Source organism: Taudactylus pleione, unplaced genomic scaffold (assembly GCF_031769625.1).
Source record: "Taudactylus pleione unplaced genomic scaffold, aTauple2 ptg000230l, whole genome shotgun sequence".
NCBI classification, from domain to species: domain Eukaryota; kingdom Metazoa; phylum Chordata; class Amphibia; order Anura; family Myobatrachidae; genus Taudactylus; species Taudactylus pleione.
The window spans coordinates 9,904,738-9,923,575 of record NW_028284632.1 but is presented as its reverse complement, the minus strand read 5'-3'; the positions used below and the strand labels follow the sequence as shown (position 1 = coordinate 9,923,575).

The following is an 18,838-nucleotide window of genomic DNA, read 5'->3' as shown; positions in this document are numbered from 1 at the left end:
GCGCATGCGCACGACGGAGCTGGCTCCGTTGTGCGCATGCGCTGTGGGCCACCATCGACCCCGTTGCGAGCGCTCAGCGCTTGCGACCAGATCTGAATCAGGCCCTCAGTTCTATGCGATGTGATATCAGGCAGTTACAGGAGTGCCCACATCACAAGTATCCTCTCATCTCTATCTGGTGGAAGAAGAGATTTACGATGCAGGCGGATGCTATATGCCGTTTTGCGACGGTAAAGCGCATGGATGGTGGATAATTTTATTTATTAAATGAAATAACCTCTCTCTTATTGACAGTACCAAGCCTGGCATTCCTGCAGGTCTCGCTGTATTCCATCTCGTCTCTGATGATTACCGGTCATTACTCCATGTATTGGCTCCCCGGAGATCTATGAATGAATGCTGACTCAGAGCTGTGCGCTATTGCTGCCACAGATGAGATTTTCACAGTTGAGGATTTGTGAGAATATGCTAATGGCACAGCGGCCGGGACTTGTACTGAGATGCCCACCTGAGCCATCACACCTGCCGCAATTGCGTGCACATTCGCTGCATCGGACACAGATAATGCAAACATCGACTCCCTGAGTGAGTCTTTGGCCAATCAGAATGTCCACCAGAGCCATGTTATCTGCGTACTGGATCACAGACACAGCTGGAGAACCGCCCGGAACATACCTCCATTTTAGTTGACACTCCCAGTTACCTCCCACAAAATGTTCGCTTCCTGTCCATCACTTGCAAATCACTGCACCGTAATCGCAATTCAATCGCCACGTGTGCTCATTGTGGCTGTGACGCATGCGTAGATCATCGATAATCGCTCAATTGCGTGAACATCAGATTAGCGTACAACTTTGAACCCTACACTTGCTAATGACTGACTTTTGGTTTGTGTACTGATTCCCAGTGCTGTGCTGCCAGCTCCTGACCCCCGGCCTATCCCTAACAACATGTCTCATGATTCTATTGTCACCTCGGCCCAAACTTCTCAGTTGCTGCCTGGAGGAGCCAGGGGGCCACAGAATGTGCATAGCTCACAACAAAGCAAATTATGTCCTTAGGGTGGCCCTGTTCCATACTGGGGTATTCACTAGACCCATCCCCCATGTGAGCCAGCACAAACTACTAGTAGAAAGTGGGTATATTGCTGGTGCTGTGACAGCAGGTGTTTACTTGGTTCCATCAAAGACCACATCAAACTGTAAGTCCTTTTAACAGAATATTACAACTTTCGCACATTTAGTTATTAAAGATTCCACATATATCTCTCTTCTGTGCTCCTGTAACACTTTCATGGGTGCTCTGATGTCCTACAATATGACTTGCAGGATCACGCCCCCTATATTAGAGCTTTAAATACTAGGGAAAAAAATACAAAAGAATTGAACAGAGGTACAGGAAAGTGAGAAAGATGTAATTATAAGGCAACCTTGTGAGAAGTAGCGTAAGCCTCCACAACTCTGTGTGTGAGATGTGATGTGTGTAGTGTATGCTATAGTAGATGACTTGGGGGGTGATGTATCAAACATTCTAAAGAGTGGATAAGTTGGGCTTAGCAACCACTCAGCTTCTACCTATCATTTTATAGAATATACTAGATAAATGCTACCTCGGAGCTGATTGGTTGCTATGGGCAACTTCACTTGTCCACTCTTTTTAGAGCAAAAGAGGCCCTCCAGCTGTTGTTAAACTACAAATCCCAGCATGCATTGTAACCGTTTTAGTAGGGCATGCTGGCATTTGTAGTTCTACAACAGCTGGGGGGCCGCTTATTGCCCACCCCTACTTTAGAGGGTCTGATTAATTTCCCTCTAACAGTCATAAGTCCTCCTTTTTAATTAATTGTATATCAATTTATGTGGTATGAATATTTGCATTTCCTTACAGTGCATAATTGCAGGCTATACAAAGTTGGATGGAAGCGTAAATACAGCTAATTCAGACAATTCTTTTACCCCAAGTATAGGCTGGTGCACGTGTGAGCTGATGTTGATAAGTAATAAGCTACGCATATGGATAGTGGGCAGGGCAGAGCACAGATGTGTACAGCTCTGCTTCCAGGCGAACATACGCATCCTTTTCCATGCACGTAAAGAGGGAGCATCTGCGGTAGAGTTGCGTTCAACTCTGCATTGACCCTGTAGTTTGTGTAGGAGAACTATCTCCTCTATAGACCATGGGGTACATTTAATAAGTGGTGGGTTTGGTTCTGGTTCTGGTTGCGATTGTGGTGGAAAATGAAGGGAAACAACAGATCTGGTATTCTGCCTTTTACAGATACATTTTTCACATAAAAAACACTCACATTTACAACAATAAAATATAGCCCTGCATAAAATCTTTGTTCTCTCCAACCATAGTAGTGCACATCTTCCTACCAGAGAGCAGGGTTATGTCCTGCACCACTAGGAGATTCCTCAGATTCGTTTCCTTTGTCATCCACATAAGTACAAGTAGTGAGATCTGCTTCTACTGTGCTGTCATTCATTTATACTTCAAGTTGGAGGCACTCATGTATATAAAGTGTGGTTTTAAAATTGGATCCTTCTAGTGTGTTAAAGCATAATACTGTGAGTTCTATTCGCTGAAAAACTTACTATGGCTTTCCTTTGTTTACCTCTTTTTCTTGTTTGTTGGGCTTTTAGTATATTATTATTTAATATATCATTAAAATTTGTATTGCAGTATATAATTAGTGGGTTACTTATGTACACCACCATAGTATAACTTCCTTTCTCATTTCATTGAACATGATCATGTTGTAGTTATTAGCGGTAGCACCCTATGAGTTGAATATAAATCTGTTATAGTGTCAATGGTGAAGTTATTTAATCGGAGGGGGATATCATTGCCAACAATTATTATTGAAAGATAACAGCAGTGACTACTCCCTCATAGGACTCTAATTCATTTACCCATCCATGCTGAATCCCTCAATTACACTGAAGGACAGTGTTATGAATTGAGCTGTTGGAAAACCTGGGAGTGCTTCATAAAATAACAAGAGGTAATAACTATTGAATATCTCCTGGAACATATAAGAAACAGACCACTATATATAACAATTATCCTGATGAAAATGAGTAACGTGTGCAATTAATAGCAATAGACAGATTTTTGCATTAAGATGTTAATGATTAATTCCCACAGTTCCTCTTAACACATAAAACATTAGATTATCCATCATTTCAAGTTCTCAGCCAAAATGATGTCCGGTAAGCCTCATCCTCTCTCTCATGTAGTAGTAGATTGTAGTAGAGGACCATTAGCCGGTGCTACTAATGGCTGAACAGGCAAAGTACTGTGTGATCTCTGGATCCGTTCCCTAGAACAACAAACAGTGGAATTAGAAAATATAATGGCCGTCAGAATGAGAATTCAAGTCCATCTTCTTGTAGGGCACAACTTACATGTTAAGAGGATGTATAAACAATACACTACTGAGGGGGACATTTCTGAGACTGATGCACAGATAACAGAACACAAAAGTTGCTGTAACTCAGCAACCAATCAGTTTTTCTAGTACAGTTTGAATAAATTAAAGGCAGCATCTAGAGCTCTTTAGCCTCAGTGAGCCCACTGGTTGCTAATCACATGTTAGTATATATTATACTAAGGATGTGGTTCCCAAACTGGGTTCTGTGGTACCTGGGGTGCAAATAAATTACTTGGGCCACCATATTTGTAGGCTGGGCCATGTGCTACCTGTTAGCCTTAGAACGTCAGAGTGCAGCCAATTACACAGGCTGCACTACTTGTGTGTGGCTGTGCTGTACAGCCCCATCTGTCTTCTCATTTCTCCTCCCTCCTTCTCTGTGCAGCAAAGTGAGAAGAGGTTAATGAGCACCAAATATTTGCTGCCAATACAACAAGGGTGAATGAGCGCTCTGCACAGATTCCTGTCCTGATGGGAGAATTCATTGTTGTCTCTTCTTCACCAGTCCAGCCCTGACTTTGGTCCACCCACCCAAGTTTGTCACATCCTCTGTGTGCATCTCTGCTCCCTGTCTGTGTCCCTATCTGTCCCTCTCTATCTCCAAAATGTAATATGTACCTGTTTCTCTGTCAATCCTTTGTGGGTATATCTCCCATTGTCCCTCATCCCAGCTATTCCCCCTATGTTTTTTTGGGGGGAGATTCATTTAAGTATGAAGTTCCAACTGTGCACACAGCAGGTTATTACTGATGAAAAGTCTAGCTTACTCTTGCTTGCACCTCTATGGGGTGCAAGAAAAAACGTGTTAGGAATTCCCGTCATAGGACCCACATTGTATTAGTGCACAAGGTTCCAACAGAACCTCGAAGCTAATGGAGGAGTCTATTTACTAAGCTTTAGATGGAGATAAAGTGGACAAAGCTAAAGTACCAATCAACCAGCTCCTAGCTGTCATTTTTCAAACACAGCAGTTAGGAGCTGATTGGAATGCACTTGATCTTAGTAAATAGCTCCCCCCTGGCCTAGGGATGCTGTGAAAAAAATGCTGAGGACCTAAGGGGACCATGTACCAAACAAAGTTTGGGAACCACTGTACTAGGGTATGTTAACCATTGAATGCAAAAGAACCAAATTGTAACTCACTTGAAAGCTTTTTCTTTTTCCCGATCAGAGAAAGAGCGTGCGGTTTTTGAGAGAAATGCGGATCGGTAAGTTTTGCCACTTGTGGGTTTGTTGATATCGTATCGACCAACGCCGACTGGGTTCTGCAATGTGACAAGTACAGTAGATTAACTGAATGTGAGAAACAAGGGGACTGGATAATCCGGAGGTTCTAATACTCTGTCTAAGACATAAGCTTTCAATTTGAAGACAGTACTAATTCAGGGTCCATATTCATAAACGTGGCGAACAGAAGGAAAATGCTAAAAGTATTTGAAACTATTTTTATACTATAAAGCAAAAAAATAAAAAGCTTGCTGTAAATGTGAGTGCGAAATACCCATAGATCTCAGGGAGTTACTGTGTAAGTTTGTGCAGAGCAACCCAAAATCTTAGGAAGAGCTAACTTAGGCCGAGTCAGCACCAGTAATGCAGAAATAAAAAGAACATCTATATTCTATGCACAATAAACTTACATTACTTCCAAAGAGGACTCTGCATGACTTTCTGTCAAATCGCTTAGCAGAGGTCAGGAAGGGAACCGAGGACTGCCTCACAGAAGCGAACACTGATTTTACATCATAGGAACCAGGACCTGGGGCATGCTATCATGAAAAACAATAGATCAAGATGCAGTGACACACAGTATATTAGTATAACACAGGCATAACAGGCCGCACAGACACTTCCTGTAAGAACTCTTGCTGCGCGTACATAAACATTGCAGATGTTATTGCCTAGGTGTCATTAGTATTGATACTGGAAGCTAGTCACTAGGAGGACTGTCACAGATCACCCCACTAACCATGTGCACTTTATTGCTCCCTCTAGGGACTGATTCTGAGCCAGACAAAGTGGCGTACGTGTTTGCGCTCTTCTGTCACAGTCTCACCTGTGACTTTATGCTAATTCTACAATAAGCACTTGGTGTACAGCCGTGCGCAGGAATGTGCAAGGACTGAGACAGCCACTTTGTGCATCTGTAGGTGCTACATTACTGCTTGGTGCGTCACTGCTAGGTGCAGATTCTCCGTCAGAGTGTGGCCTCCAATGCACGCAATTAAGCATCTGATTCCAAAACCCCTCCTGCGACACACCCGCAAAACTCCCATAACACACCCATAAGATGCATCTTCCTGTGTCAGAAGAGCCACCTCCCAGTTACCGTTCAGGAATGCCCAATACATTTCTGATTCCATGCAAAGGTATCATTGGGTCCTGCGACTTTGTACCCACATACTGTGGGACGCTCAAGCTGAAATTTAAACGCATGCAAAGTTGAAAAAACATTGACCAATGCGAGAATATCGGCATTGGAACATACTCATAATAGGGCTCAATGGGTACATTTACTCAAGTGAGTTTTTAGAAGTGGAGATGTTGCCCATAGCAACCAATCGGATTCTAACTATTAGATTCTAGTTAAATGTTAAGTAGAATCTGATTGGTTGCTATGGGCAACATATCCACCTCTAAAAATTCTCACTTTATTAAATATATCCCCTAGTGTCTTCATTTACCTTTATGTAGCATATGTGGTGTAGCACTTGCATGAAAGTACGTGATCACCAGCCAGCATCAGTGGGCTACTATAATTATATATGAGACGCAAGAGTGGGATGGCCAAGTATAAGCTTCCCCAATATATCATTTCTGCACGATTCATGCTGCCCAATAGACACCAGCACAGCAGTTCCAATGCCTTATTTAGCCCCTCAGTTCCTTCCATCTTTAACATACTGTATGTGCAGTCCTTTTAAATAACCAGCTCTGGAAAGCTGTGTTCTATATGTACAGTACATACATTTTGTATTAAGGAATGTATCAAATTCAGGATTCTGTTGGAGACTTGGATGGACCTTAACAGCAACTCAAACATTTGGGATTCATTTAGATCCATGGGATTCAGCCAACTAAACCCAAATTCTGAGCTTACAGGAATGTTAGTGCACAAAACACTTGTTACAGCCAGGAGTCAAAATACTATTTTATCATGCTAAGTCTTAATATGCAATTAAGTAATGGAAACATATTATATGGCCCATCCATAGTTGTGTACATTTGCATAAAGGGTGCATTTGTATACATTCACACCCATCCAAGTTTCCATGGTAATACAGGCTAGATTTTGAAGCAGACATCCTGCAAATGGTTTGTACTGGATAATCAAATCCTGAATACTGACAAGTGGCCGGGGACAGTGGGCAAGCGAGCTGTAGAATATCCTGTCCGTTGGAGTTTTTGGAAAGCGATGAATTGTTCCAAACTTGCCATGTTTCTTTTTTTGATCATTTTCAAGATCTTCAATGAATGACTTTGCATCAAAGTATCCTAGCTCTGTCTGATAACATTCCTAGGGATATAATGAAACAGACATAAATACACACACAGAATAACCACCATATTCTGGCCACTTGTTTTTGCCTTTTTGGGAGAATGTAGGTGGGTTGAGTCTAGCACGTGATGTTCTGAAGCTATATCATGTGCACTGTGAATATATTTCATACACTTCTATTAGCACATTCAGTCATATTTTTAACCTCCATCTGTATTGAATCAGGAATACTAGAAGCAGAATTTAGGGTTGGCCATCGACCATTGATGATTGGCAACCATCGATGGTCTGATGTCGATCATAACTAGTTTTACCGTCAATCGGAGGCCACCAATGGTGAACATCAATGGCAAAATCCAAATGGCTAATGCCGGCTGTGTTCAGCGCATGCGCAGAGTTAAACCATTGATGGCTCAATCATTGATGGTTTCTTACTGATGGTTTGAAACCATTAGCCATGGATAACAGAGCCGTTGTTGGTCGACCCTAGTAGAATTTTGTGCACATGATTGGCGTAGCAGCACTGATAGCAGAAAGGCCGAGTTTTGCATAAAAAAAAATTCCTGTGGATATTCATGTCCCTGATGTCCACTCAAAGCACTAATCTTATAGGTAGGCATGGTATGTAAAACAGTATCTATGCTTATAAAGTAAATGCAAAAAAGATGAGGCAGTTTGTGTCCAGTTCTCCAAAGAACAGGAAACCCAATGTAAGGGCCGATGCAGATTTGAACGTAACTTTGTTTTGCAATTGGCTTCTGAGTGTTTTTGTGCTGTGTATGCTCCATAGCTGAGTCCTATGCAACTCAGTCGCATGACTGCTTCGCAGGCCTATCAACAGAATTGCGTGCTATGCAGAGTAGTGTGTACACAGCGATATGGCTGTTATCAGACTGGTGCATTCATAACAATGGTGTCTATGAAAGCGAGCAAATGCATAGGGACAGTGGGCTGAACAGATGGGACAGCACAGTTGGTATAGTGGTTAGCATTGCAGACTCACAGTTCCAAGATCAGGAGTTCAGTTCCTGACCAAGGCCTTCGGCTCTCCCAGTTTCCTCCCAGACTCCAAAAAACATAGCGTAGATTTACTGACTTCTGATAAAAAAGGACCCTAGTGTGTATGTATGTTCATGGGATACGGACCATAGATTGTAAGAACCATTGGGGCAGTGAAGGACTGAATTGTTCTTTGTAAAGCGTAGCATTATATATTCTAAATGTAAATAAATAAATGCGTACAGCTCTGCAAACAGGTGATCAACCACATTAGTTTCCTGTGTGCACAGTAGCGTATAACTGCATCCAACTTACATTCAACCCCTCATCGGCCCCATAGTGTGAAACTTGTGAGATTATTATATATATAAATAATATAAAATAAGAGATATGGTAAGAACTTACCTTTGATATCTCTATTTCTGCAAGGTCCATAGGGTTCCACAGGGATACCTTGGGTTATAGTCATGGCTTGGCCATCGGGCACCACACAGTTAACTTTGTGCTCCCAGTATGCACTGGGTCCCCCTCCCCCAGGCCAAGGCACCTCAATTCAGTAATAAGCCAAGGCCATAGGAGGAGAGAAAAAGAGAGAAGGAAGTCTGGAATACACAAGAATCACATTCTCACAACAGGGAGACGGAAAATCGGTGACCAGAACCAGACCCATATGAAGCACAGGGCGACAGGGTGGGCTCCTTGTGGAACCCTATGGACCTTGCAGAAATAGTGATAACAAAGGTAAGTTCTTACCATCTCTCTTATTTTCTGCAGCAGGCTCCATAGGGTATCCACAGGGATACCTTGGGAGTTCCCAAAGCAGTATCCTCAACGGTGGGGGCGCTCCTGTGCAGAAAGGAGCTGCCCATGATGGACCCACAGACCTCATAGAATGAGCAGTAACAGAGGGCGGAACAGGAATGCCCTCATGACTGTAAGCCTCAGAAATCGCCATGCGAATCCACCTGGCCAACGCTTGCTTGTTGGCCGGCCAACCCTTCTTATGGAAACCAGAGAGGACGAACAAAGTGTCCGACTTCCTAAGGGAACTGGTATGGTAAAACCGTAGAGCTCGTACCACAAGGTCTTGTGAGTTAAAGGCCGGCACTACAATTTCCCCATTAATGTGGAAACTATAGACCACCTTAGGCAGGAACCCAAGGCAAGTCCGAAGCACTGCCCTGCTGCTGTGAAAAACCAGAAAGAGCCCCCAAATCTGACACCCTCCTGGCGGAAGCAATAGCCAGGAGAAACACAGTCTTAGCTGTGAGCCATTTGAGATCCACTGAGCCCAGTAGTTCAAATGGAGGTCAATTCCCAAGGAGCCACAGTAGGCACAAAGGGAGGCTGTATGCGAAGAGCACCCTGCATAAAAGGTGCGAACATCCGAGAGTGGAGCAATCCTCCACTGAAACCACACAGACAGTGCGGAAACATGTACTTTCAATGAGGCTAGACGAAGACCCTTATCTAATCCTGCCTGGAGAAAAGCCAGAACCCTGGATATCCGAAATACCTGGGAATCGTACCCCCTGGGGCGACACCATTCAAAGAAGGTATGCCATACCCTGTGGTAAATCCTGGCAGAAGCAGGTTTCCGAAGCATGGATGTCTCAAGACCCACGCCGTCAAAGACAGACGACTCAAATCCGTGTAAACACAAGGACCCTGAGACAACAGGTCCGGACGTTGAGGAAACAGCAACAGAGCGTCTATGGAGAGACTCTGAAGATCTGAGTACCAGTGACGTCCGACCACACTGGAGCCACCAGCAGGATCATGCCTCCCTCTTGCTTGAACTTCTTCAATACCCGAGGAAGAAGGGAGAAAGGAAGAAACAGGTACGCAAACTGGAAGGTCCACCGAACCGACAGAGCGTCTACCAGGAGAGCCTCTGCGTCTCTTGTTCTGGACCCGTACACTCTTAGCTTGCATTTGTATCTGGAGGCCATGAGATCTATCTCTGGAAAACCCCATTTGTCCACCAGGAGTTGGAAGACCTCCTGGTGAAGTGACCACTTCCCTGGATGTACATCGTGTCGACTGAGGAAGTCCGCTTCAGAGTTGAGTACTCCTGGAATGAACACTGCCGTATGGAATCTCATGCATGAACACCACACATTATGCACAGTTAAGCTGCTAACATGACGCTCAGTAGCGAATGCACAATATCCTGCATGCGAACGCTGTTTATTAGCTGCATGCGTGCACATCTGCCCCAAATCAGATAAACCTAACTAGCGTCTTTACATCAAACCCCACATACTCACACATTACATATTCACATACAAGGTTCCAAAAGCTTTAAGGTATAAGATTCAAGTATGCACATTTACTATAATTGCTATGAAATAAAGATTATTTTGTAACTAAGGTTTTATATGTGATAAGTAAGCCATGTTTGGTATTGTACTGATGCATACTCTCTCAACAGTATTCCGGTAACATCGATGTAGAGATCGCAACAGGCATTCTCAACTTATGGACCGCAGAGACTTCAAGCAACAAAATGAACATTATATGACCAACCATTAGAATTTGCATGAGGTGGGAAACCAGAGACCACCAGTTGTTAGAGGCTGGACTGTGTATATTTGAACCAACCTGTTAAATGCCTTGTAACATATGCCCTCTCCTTTAGGACCAATGGTATTAGCAACAAACTTCTCTATTGTGTTGTCTATTTCTGGAGGGTATAAATATGTGTGCTCTTGCTGATGCCTACATCTGGTCCAGAGCGCTGCGTATGTATAACTGTACTTGGGTCTGTATAATTCCTTTGCGCTAAATTTGTACTTATAACTAGCGTGTAACTGACTGTACTTTTGCTTGAATAATATTTTGTGCTTTGGAACCACAGGTTCTAGGTCTGGAGTCTTTATTTACTGTATAACTGCGTACGCAAAATAGCGTCGTCCTTAGAGGTTTATAGGCAGGATATCAGAAGGTATAGGCAGGGGTGTATAGAGGTTCAAAGGCAGAATCCTTAATCCGACCATGTGATCCATCCCATCTGAAGAGGATCAGCCTCTGTAGAGGTCTTGAACGAAACTGGGCATATTCCACCATGTCGAATGTCGACACCATGGAAATCAGTAATCTCAATGCCAAGTGAATGAACACCTGGCGACCCTGGAGACAGGAACGTAACCTGGTATGTAGGGCTGAGATCTTCTCCTCTGTAAAGAAGATTCTCTGCTGCTGAGAGTCCAACAGTGCTCCCAGATGCATCATCCTCTGAGATGGCATCAGTGAGGACTTTTTCCAATCGATCAGCCGTGAGTATGCAACACCGATATTGTCAGTTGCAGATGATTGCGAAGTACCTCCGGAGACCCTGCTAGGAAAAGCAGGTTGTCCATGAAAGGTAACAGGCGAACCCCCTGTAACCGCAGGCGAGCCGCCATGACCGCCATTACCTTGGTGAACACCTGCGGAGCCGCGGAAAGAACAAACGGCAGCGGTTGAAACTGGTAATGGTGATCCAATACAGCAAATCTGAGAAACCTCTGAGGAGCCGTAGCAATGGGGATATGCAGGTAGGCATCCTGAATATTCAGGGACACCATGAAATCCCCAGGTTCCATAGCTAATATAATGGAACGTCGAGTCTCCATACTGAACCGAGCGACCCTCAGAGACTTGTTGAGAGCCTTGAAGTTGAGAATAGGACGGACAGAACCGTTCGGTTTTGGTACCAAAAAGAGATTGGAATAAGAACCCATCCCCCTGAGGGACGGGGGGACTGGAACTATGACCCCGTCTTGGAGCATAGAACTTACCACTTTCTGGATTTCCAGAGCCTTTGTGGAATGAAGGCCTACCTCCGGAGTGTAGGAAACAAAACTGATGGGGAGGCCTTCTGTTGAAGGAGAGGGCGTACCCGTGAGAAACCACTTCTCTGACCCAGGTGTCTGTGATAATCATCCACCAGTGCTGGGCAAACCAAAGAAGTCGGCCTCCCACCCTGGGGTTCCCCAAGGGGAGGCCCAACTCATGCTGAGAGTTTGCCCTAGGCTTGGTGACAAGGCGTCTAGCACTCCAAGGTCGCTTCTTGGACTAGGGTGTCTTCCTGGTGGCTCCTGATGGCCTGGGAAAAGACTGCACCTTCTGTTTACCTTGAGGACGATCGTCTTTTCAGCCTAAGTAGCAGTCCTAGACGGAGCCTGAGGCGATGGCAGACATGCAGACTTTGCAGCTGCCAATGTACTTACAATTTTATCCAGGTCTGGGCCGAAGAGGACCAGACCATTAAACGGCAAGCCTTCCAGGCCCTTCTTTGAATGCAGACGTGGAATCTAAGAACGTAACCACCACGATCGGCAAGCCGAAACTGCTGCTGCTGAAATCCTGGAAGTAAGCAGGCTAACATCCAACGCTGCTTCACTAATATAAGTAGCAGAATCACGGATACTACCAGCACCGTCTGCTCCTCAGAAGCATCAGAGGAGAATGACGATTAAAAAGCATCAGCCCATTTTTCCATGGCCCAAGCCACCCAACAGACCGCCATGAGCAGTCTGGCGGATCCCCCGGCCAAAGAGTAAATGGATGTTAAGTAAATCTCTACCTTGCGGTCCGAAACGTCCTTAAATGAGGACATAGACGGCATGGGTAAGATTGCACTCTTAATCAGGCGTGTCACATGGGAATCCACCTGAGGAGGGGTGTCCCACTTAGTGAAGTAATCCTCTGCAAAGGGATAAGAATATGAGTCTCTTTTGGGGCTGAAACATTCTGCCTGGGAATTTCCACGCTTCCTCCATATGGTCCACCAGCTGACCAGAGAGGAAAAACTGACGCCTTACCTTTTAAAGTATGCGTAAGACGATGCAGTCTCAGGGAGACAGTCATCCTCCATAACCCTGCGGAAAGCTTTAATTAGCCCGGATACATAAATCCTGCACTTATACTCAACCGCTTAAGTGGGTCGTTCCGAGTCAGATTCCGGGAGCTCCCCTTCATCTGACATCATCATCGTCATAATGTGGTAACAGTGGCGCTACTAATGGTCTCTCAGCAGGCCGTAGAGCGGGCACCTGCAAAACGTCCGTTAAGTTCTGTACTGTGGCGGACCGAGGGCCTGATTCAGAGACGGATGCTCTGAAAGAGCGCTCGCTCTGATTCAGGGCGTTTTTTTTTTTTGTGCGGCCTCCAGGCAACTCGCATAGCTGTGGGTGACCACCCACAGCTATTGCGACCGGCCAGGCCATCGCGACCATCGGGGGCTTGTGGTAGGGTCTTGTGGACGCAAGCCTCAGAGAGCTTCCGGCTCTAATAGAGCCGGAAGCTCTCCCACTGAAATCACTGGTGATGTCAGTGGGGCCACCCACAAACGGCAGGCGTTCGCTTGGGAACGCCTCAGTTTGTGAAGCCACCCCCCCGCCACGCCTCCAAAATGGTGCGAGCTGTCGATCAAAATTGATAGCCGCCCCGTTTTGGTGCAAGACCCGGAGCAACGGAGCGCCCGTCGCTAGCCGGGTCTCACGCGTGCGCACGTCAGAGCCGGCGCTTGCGAGCGGGTCTGAATCAGGTCCAGAGTGCTCACCCAGGCAGGTTCCTCTTGGGACAGCCTCTGAGGAGGAGGACCCTGTGCCACCATCAACTGCCCCAAGTACAGGGGAAGGGACTGCCGCCTGATGCGTGAACCCCAATTGATGGAACGCAGGAGGAGCGGACAATCGCCCTACCAAGGCTTTAACAGCTAGTTTAAGCGCCGCCCAAGGAGGCTCCTGGGACGTGCTGGCCACTACAGGGGTGACAGGCAGGGACAAACAAGTGCTGCATATCCCATCCTGCGGAAACTCTCCCTCCCCCACACATGTTACACCTGGAACAGTGAACCGGGGGTAGCACTATGTGCGGAATCCTCACTACCAGATATGTTAGTATATGACCCCTTACAGTAAGTAAAACACTACCCACTGTGAGGTTTAATATCCACCCTGACAGTAGTGTGCACCAATTAGGGTAGAACAGAGCAGAAAACAGGGACAGTAAAAATGGATGACAGAAGAAAATATACAGCTTTGCTAGCATAAAGTCACATACTGTGCAGAAATAAATGCCTGCACTAACAGCGCTATCATCAACCACTCAGATGCTAAGTCTGAAGTGGGAATAGCGCTACCTGACCAAACATTAAGCTGTAGGAGAGGTAGGATGGTGGGGGACCCAGGCTCCACATTCCTACTCAGCGTTGCTGTGCATCCAAGATGGCCACCGTGCGTTCTGTAGGCGGAGCCGTGGGGAAGGATCCCAAGCACCAGCGCGCCAAGCCTCAGTAGAAAGGCAGCTGGTGCAGTGAGAGAGGGGTCTTTCCCATAGTCTAAAACCGGAAAAGCACCCTCTCTGGCAGGCCATTAACCCTCAGGATGCTGGAGCGCTTCCTTAATGCTCCAGCCCCATATCCCTGGTGGTCTAGTGGTAGCGCAGGATGAGTACCTGGCTCCACTAACTGCACCCCTCAGGTAGCCCCCAGCCCTGAGGACACTGGACTGTGCCACAGTGGGCTCCGTCCGCAGACGCCCCCTGTGCTTACCTTGTTGCTCCCTGTGCACCTGACCACAGTCCTGCTAGCTGGGACCCCCAGAAAAGCCTGCCGAGTTCCCTGGTTCAGTACCGGTGGCTCAGCGCCAGCAGGGGTGTAGGTGGGGGTAGTGGGGGCTTCCGCTGGACTGTCCCCACTAGCCGCACTTGCAGTCTTCTTAACTTCGGGGCTGTTTTTGCCAGCAGCCCCCATGCAGTGACCCGACTATGGCCGGGTACCAACTGAAACTGAGGTGCCTTGGCCTGGGGGCGGGGTTATAGGAGGGGGGCCCAGTGCATGCTGGGAGCACAAAGTTAACTGTGTGGTGCCCGATGGCCAAGCCAGGACTATAACCCAAGGTAACCCTGTGGATACCCTATGGAGCCTGCTGCATAAATATATTTTAAATAAACAAATTCAAATGTTGTTTTCTGTATTAGTTCCCTAATTGTAAACAATTATAGACATTCCACCCATAACTGCACCAAGTGGGACAATAATAACACCAATTTGACCTACAATGTTACAAGTTTCTCCAGATAAAGTTGGCCAAATCTGGCAATTTCCACATACAATTTATTCATTTACCACCCCTGCAGTGTCTTTGATCAAGAGGTCATAAAATCTTGTGGGTGGCTGTATTTTATTGTACTGTATTGTATTGTATAGGGTGCAGTTATTCAACCTCACCTCCTGATGGTCAGATCTGCCTTATTCAGAGATGTACGCAAACCCAATGGTGTGAGATCTGTGCATGTGCAGATCTCGTTCTGAGAGATCGCTAGCAGTGCCCCCTAAGCCACAACATGAATGACAAGCAGCGGCAGTTTGGGGACTGGGTGGTCTTGAAAACAGATGTGTCGGCCCCGTTTTTTGAGGCACGCCGTGGCCAGTGTCTGCGTCTTGCAACACAGGGTTACTCAGATGGCAGATGTTCCCACAGAGTGAGCCGATGCTGCACCCCTCGGATCTGCAATGCATACAGTAGGCGTCATTTTAAACTAGACGCCGCCTGTGGCATAAGCATATTATTGCACAGCCGCTGCATGCAGAGTCGCAGTCTGTGCATTATCACCCATCTCTGATCAGGCCCAGAGTCTTCTGGATTTCCAAGTTGGCCACAGAACAGAGAAGATTGCTTTTTCTTATTTTTTTAAACAAGGGAATATTGTGATCATTACATGGTAGCCATAAATCACAAACAATACTTAAAGAGAAGTATACCATTTATATAATAATTGAAAATAAAAAAGTACAGGCATATACTATTGTATACCTCCTGTACCGTTCGTCATATACTGGTTCCCTAATTTCTTATATTCAGTTTTATACATGTACATACTATATGTGGTCAGCATCTTCCATTCAATGACCTCTAATGGAAGCGTTCCACTTTGTAGCATACTTACAGGTGTAGCAAAGTGTCCGTACAGGATGTGCTGTGATCTTGGCCCGGTGAATAGGTCATAAGGTCCTCTTTTACCCACAACGTGCTTCAAGGTTTCATCTATGGAGCATTTTAGGTTGTAGGTTCCTGGTCCCGGCACACATTCCTGAAATATGAGCAGTGCATTAGGAAAGCAATGACACACGGCCCCTCTCATCCCATAATCACTTACATTGCTGCTTGCTGAGCCACATTTAGTCGTTTCGCTGTCCATTATACCCTTGGAGCTGGCAGACTCTGAAGCCCTCTCTTCTATGAGTGTGTGGATTCCCTGCTTTGCCGTAAGTTCCAGGTCCTGGGGTACAATTCTGTGTGGAGGACAGAAACAGGAATCATGAACAAAATAGATCACATAGCAAACATTCATCTGCATGTGACATCATTCACACACTGCCAGGAAGGGGGTACAGAACTGATTCAGGTGTCTATTTATTAAGATGAGAAAAGTCCTTTCTCTGGTGTTTTCACCAAAGGGCTTTTCTGTGCTTTTATTACATTATTAACAGATTAGCACCAGTGAAATCAGTTTGTGAGGCTTACCCCCGCCCCTATAAATCTCTATGGAGATGGCAGCTTACTGTAATTTATTCAGATTGCGTTACACTGTACCCGACAACGGGGACATGCAAAAATGGAAATACTTTGCTTCGCCAGCGTCGGGTCAAGCTACCGTGTAAAACAGAGGGGGCGCTGCCAGGGCATGCTTATATTACTGTGACCGTTCGCCGGCAGCACTAGGCTGGGAATTGGTTAATCGGTCCCATAAATGCACAGTGTGTACCTAGAACTAGCCTACAGTTTGGCTGACCCACAATGTGTAGAGGATCATTGTGCATATTCCTAGAACTCCTCTATCACTGTTTAACATGCTCTACCTTTAATTCGTCCTTGAATCGCACATCTTTAGTGTTACACAGTCCTCGCACGCTGGCAGGTTTCTTTTCCATTAGCTCCAGAAATGACTTTATGTTGTATCGACCCGGCCCCATGTTTTGCTTCTAAAGTAATCAAGCATACAAACGTTTCAGAAAATTGATTCATGTTTCCCAGAGTGTAAATTACAGCTTCACCTCACCAGCAAACGGTTCCTCTCCCATGTTTCCTTGTACAGGACATGTGGCATCACAGTCAGCCGTTCTGTTTCTTCTGCTCTTTTCCATCCAGGCGTAGATGCAACTCGCTCCAGAACGAAAGGATTATAGGGATTATAGGTTCCAGGCCCTAAACGTCTTGCCTGGATTAAATCACAGTCTTTTTACAGATACAATTTATGTCCAACATTCACATTCTTACTTAAAAATAAGAAAAAACGTGAAAAATGTTTTCTTTCTCAAGAAAAACATATAGAGAAAACCAGTCTTACCCTATAAAATACAGCCCTGCAATCAACAGAGGCTTCGGTAGATGAGGGACAGAGGGGGTAAGTGGTGTCCTGTGACCTCTAAAAGGACATTATTGTTATTCGGATGTAGCCTTGAACTGTACATCTTTCATAAACTTTCTTGAATCTAAAATCAACTTCATCAACTAGATCTTATTTAATAACATGGTGCAATGAGCATGAACTGTTTCAATCCACAGCAACCAACCAGATATCACTTTACAGGACTCTAGAGACACAAATTAATTTATGTAGTTGCCATTGGCTACTGCATGTTCCCCTCCTAATATTTTATGAAATATGTTCTTTAGAGTTTCTTAGCCAGTGGTGTATCATATATGTACTCACTGTCTCTGAAGTTGCCCTCTTGCAGTAAGGTACTTGTGTGTAGGAACCAGGTTTCTTAAATTCAGGATAAACCGCAGATACATCAAATCTATGGGATAAGATAGAAAATCTAAATGTAACTATTTATGTAAAAAAATGTATTTGTTGTTCACTCATTGGTTCGTGGCTAAAAAGTGTGTAAACATTAAAGAACAGTGGGGCCTGATTCACTACGGATAACTATTGCAATCGCGGCTGCGATTACGCACACAGGTGTGCTGAAACAATATGCTAATGAATGCTATCGCAATGCCGTCGCACAGCCAACATAAAGACGCCCACTACCGCTATGTCACATCCGTAATACCTTGCAGTGCTGTGTATACATCGGGAACATCGAGTAACATCGGCCCCTCACGCACAATTACAGCAGGTATGACCTTACTCATAAATTGCTCGTTGCACGCAGTGAGTACTCAAGCTGTGTATGCCGTCGCAGTGGACAATTTATGCACGTCCATGCAACGGCGTTCAAACGGACAGGCACGCCAACGTTTCTCCAGCCACTCCTCCATCACCACCCCCAAACACCCTCCTGTCCTTCAGTCTGTGATGGCTTTGTATCGATCGCAATGCTAACTCACGTACGCGCACTGCAATGCATACGAAGTACGTACCATCGGCCGATTTGCGATCCGTAATGAATCAGGCCCAGTGACCGCAAACCATGACTGATTCTACATAAGTAACTAATTGCTTCCTGACCATATGATAGAGGTTCCCAAACTCCGCCATACAGTCCATGTTTTAAGGATATCCATGCTTGAGCACAGGTGATCTACCGTATATACTCGAGTATAAGCCGAGTTTTTCAGCACAAAAAATGTGCTGAAAAAGTACCCCCTCGGCTTATACCCGAGTCAAGTGTAGCGCTGACCGGACGGAGTTCGGTCAGCGCTACACACTGCCAAACACACAGCCGCCGGAGCCGGCTGCTGCGTGTTTGGTGTAATCAGCAGCGGCTGAGAGTCTGTCAGACTCTCAGCGGCTGCTGCTGCTCCCACTGCGGTAGCCATCTTCCGGCTCCCGCAGTGGGTGATGGGAGACAAGTCGTCATGACGACGTCTCTCCCATGAAAGCGGCCGGAGGAGCGGACAGCGGCGGGACCAGGAGCGGGATTTTCAGGTGTTTTTTTTTTTTATTCTTGTTAAGTCTCTCTCTAC

At 45.6% G+C, this 18,838-nt stretch overlaps 1 protein-coding gene and 1 long non-coding RNA gene across 2 annotated transcripts; both read right to left on the bottom strand.

The window, feature by feature from the left end:
- Window positions 1–2,766: 2,766 nt before the first annotated feature.
- Window positions 2,767–15,938, bottom strand: LOC148516987 (uncharacterized). The gene is made up of 5 exons (XR_015879339.1): window positions 15,870–15,938; window positions 6,783–6,950; window positions 5,074–5,202; window positions 4,580–4,701; window positions 2,767–3,325 (listed from the first exon to the last, which is right to left on the bottom strand). It is a non-coding gene; the product is annotated as an uncharacterized LOC148516987 (long non-coding RNA).
- A 163-nt stretch (window positions 15,939–16,101) lies between these two features.
- LOC148516986 (ciliary microtubule-associated protein 2-like) lies at window positions 16,102–17,719 on the bottom strand. Its single transcript, XM_088479342.1, has 4 exons — window positions 17,637–17,719; window positions 16,983–17,141; window positions 16,783–16,905; window positions 16,102–16,215 (listed from the first exon to the last, which is right to left on the bottom strand). The coding sequence occupies exons 2-4, from the start codon at window positions 17,028–17,030 to the stop codon at window positions 16,102–16,104; spliced, it is 285 nt and encodes a 94-aa protein (XP_088335468.1). The 5' UTR covers window positions 17,031–17,141; window positions 17,637–17,719.
- Between the last annotated feature and the right edge of the window lie 1,119 nt (window positions 17,720–18,838).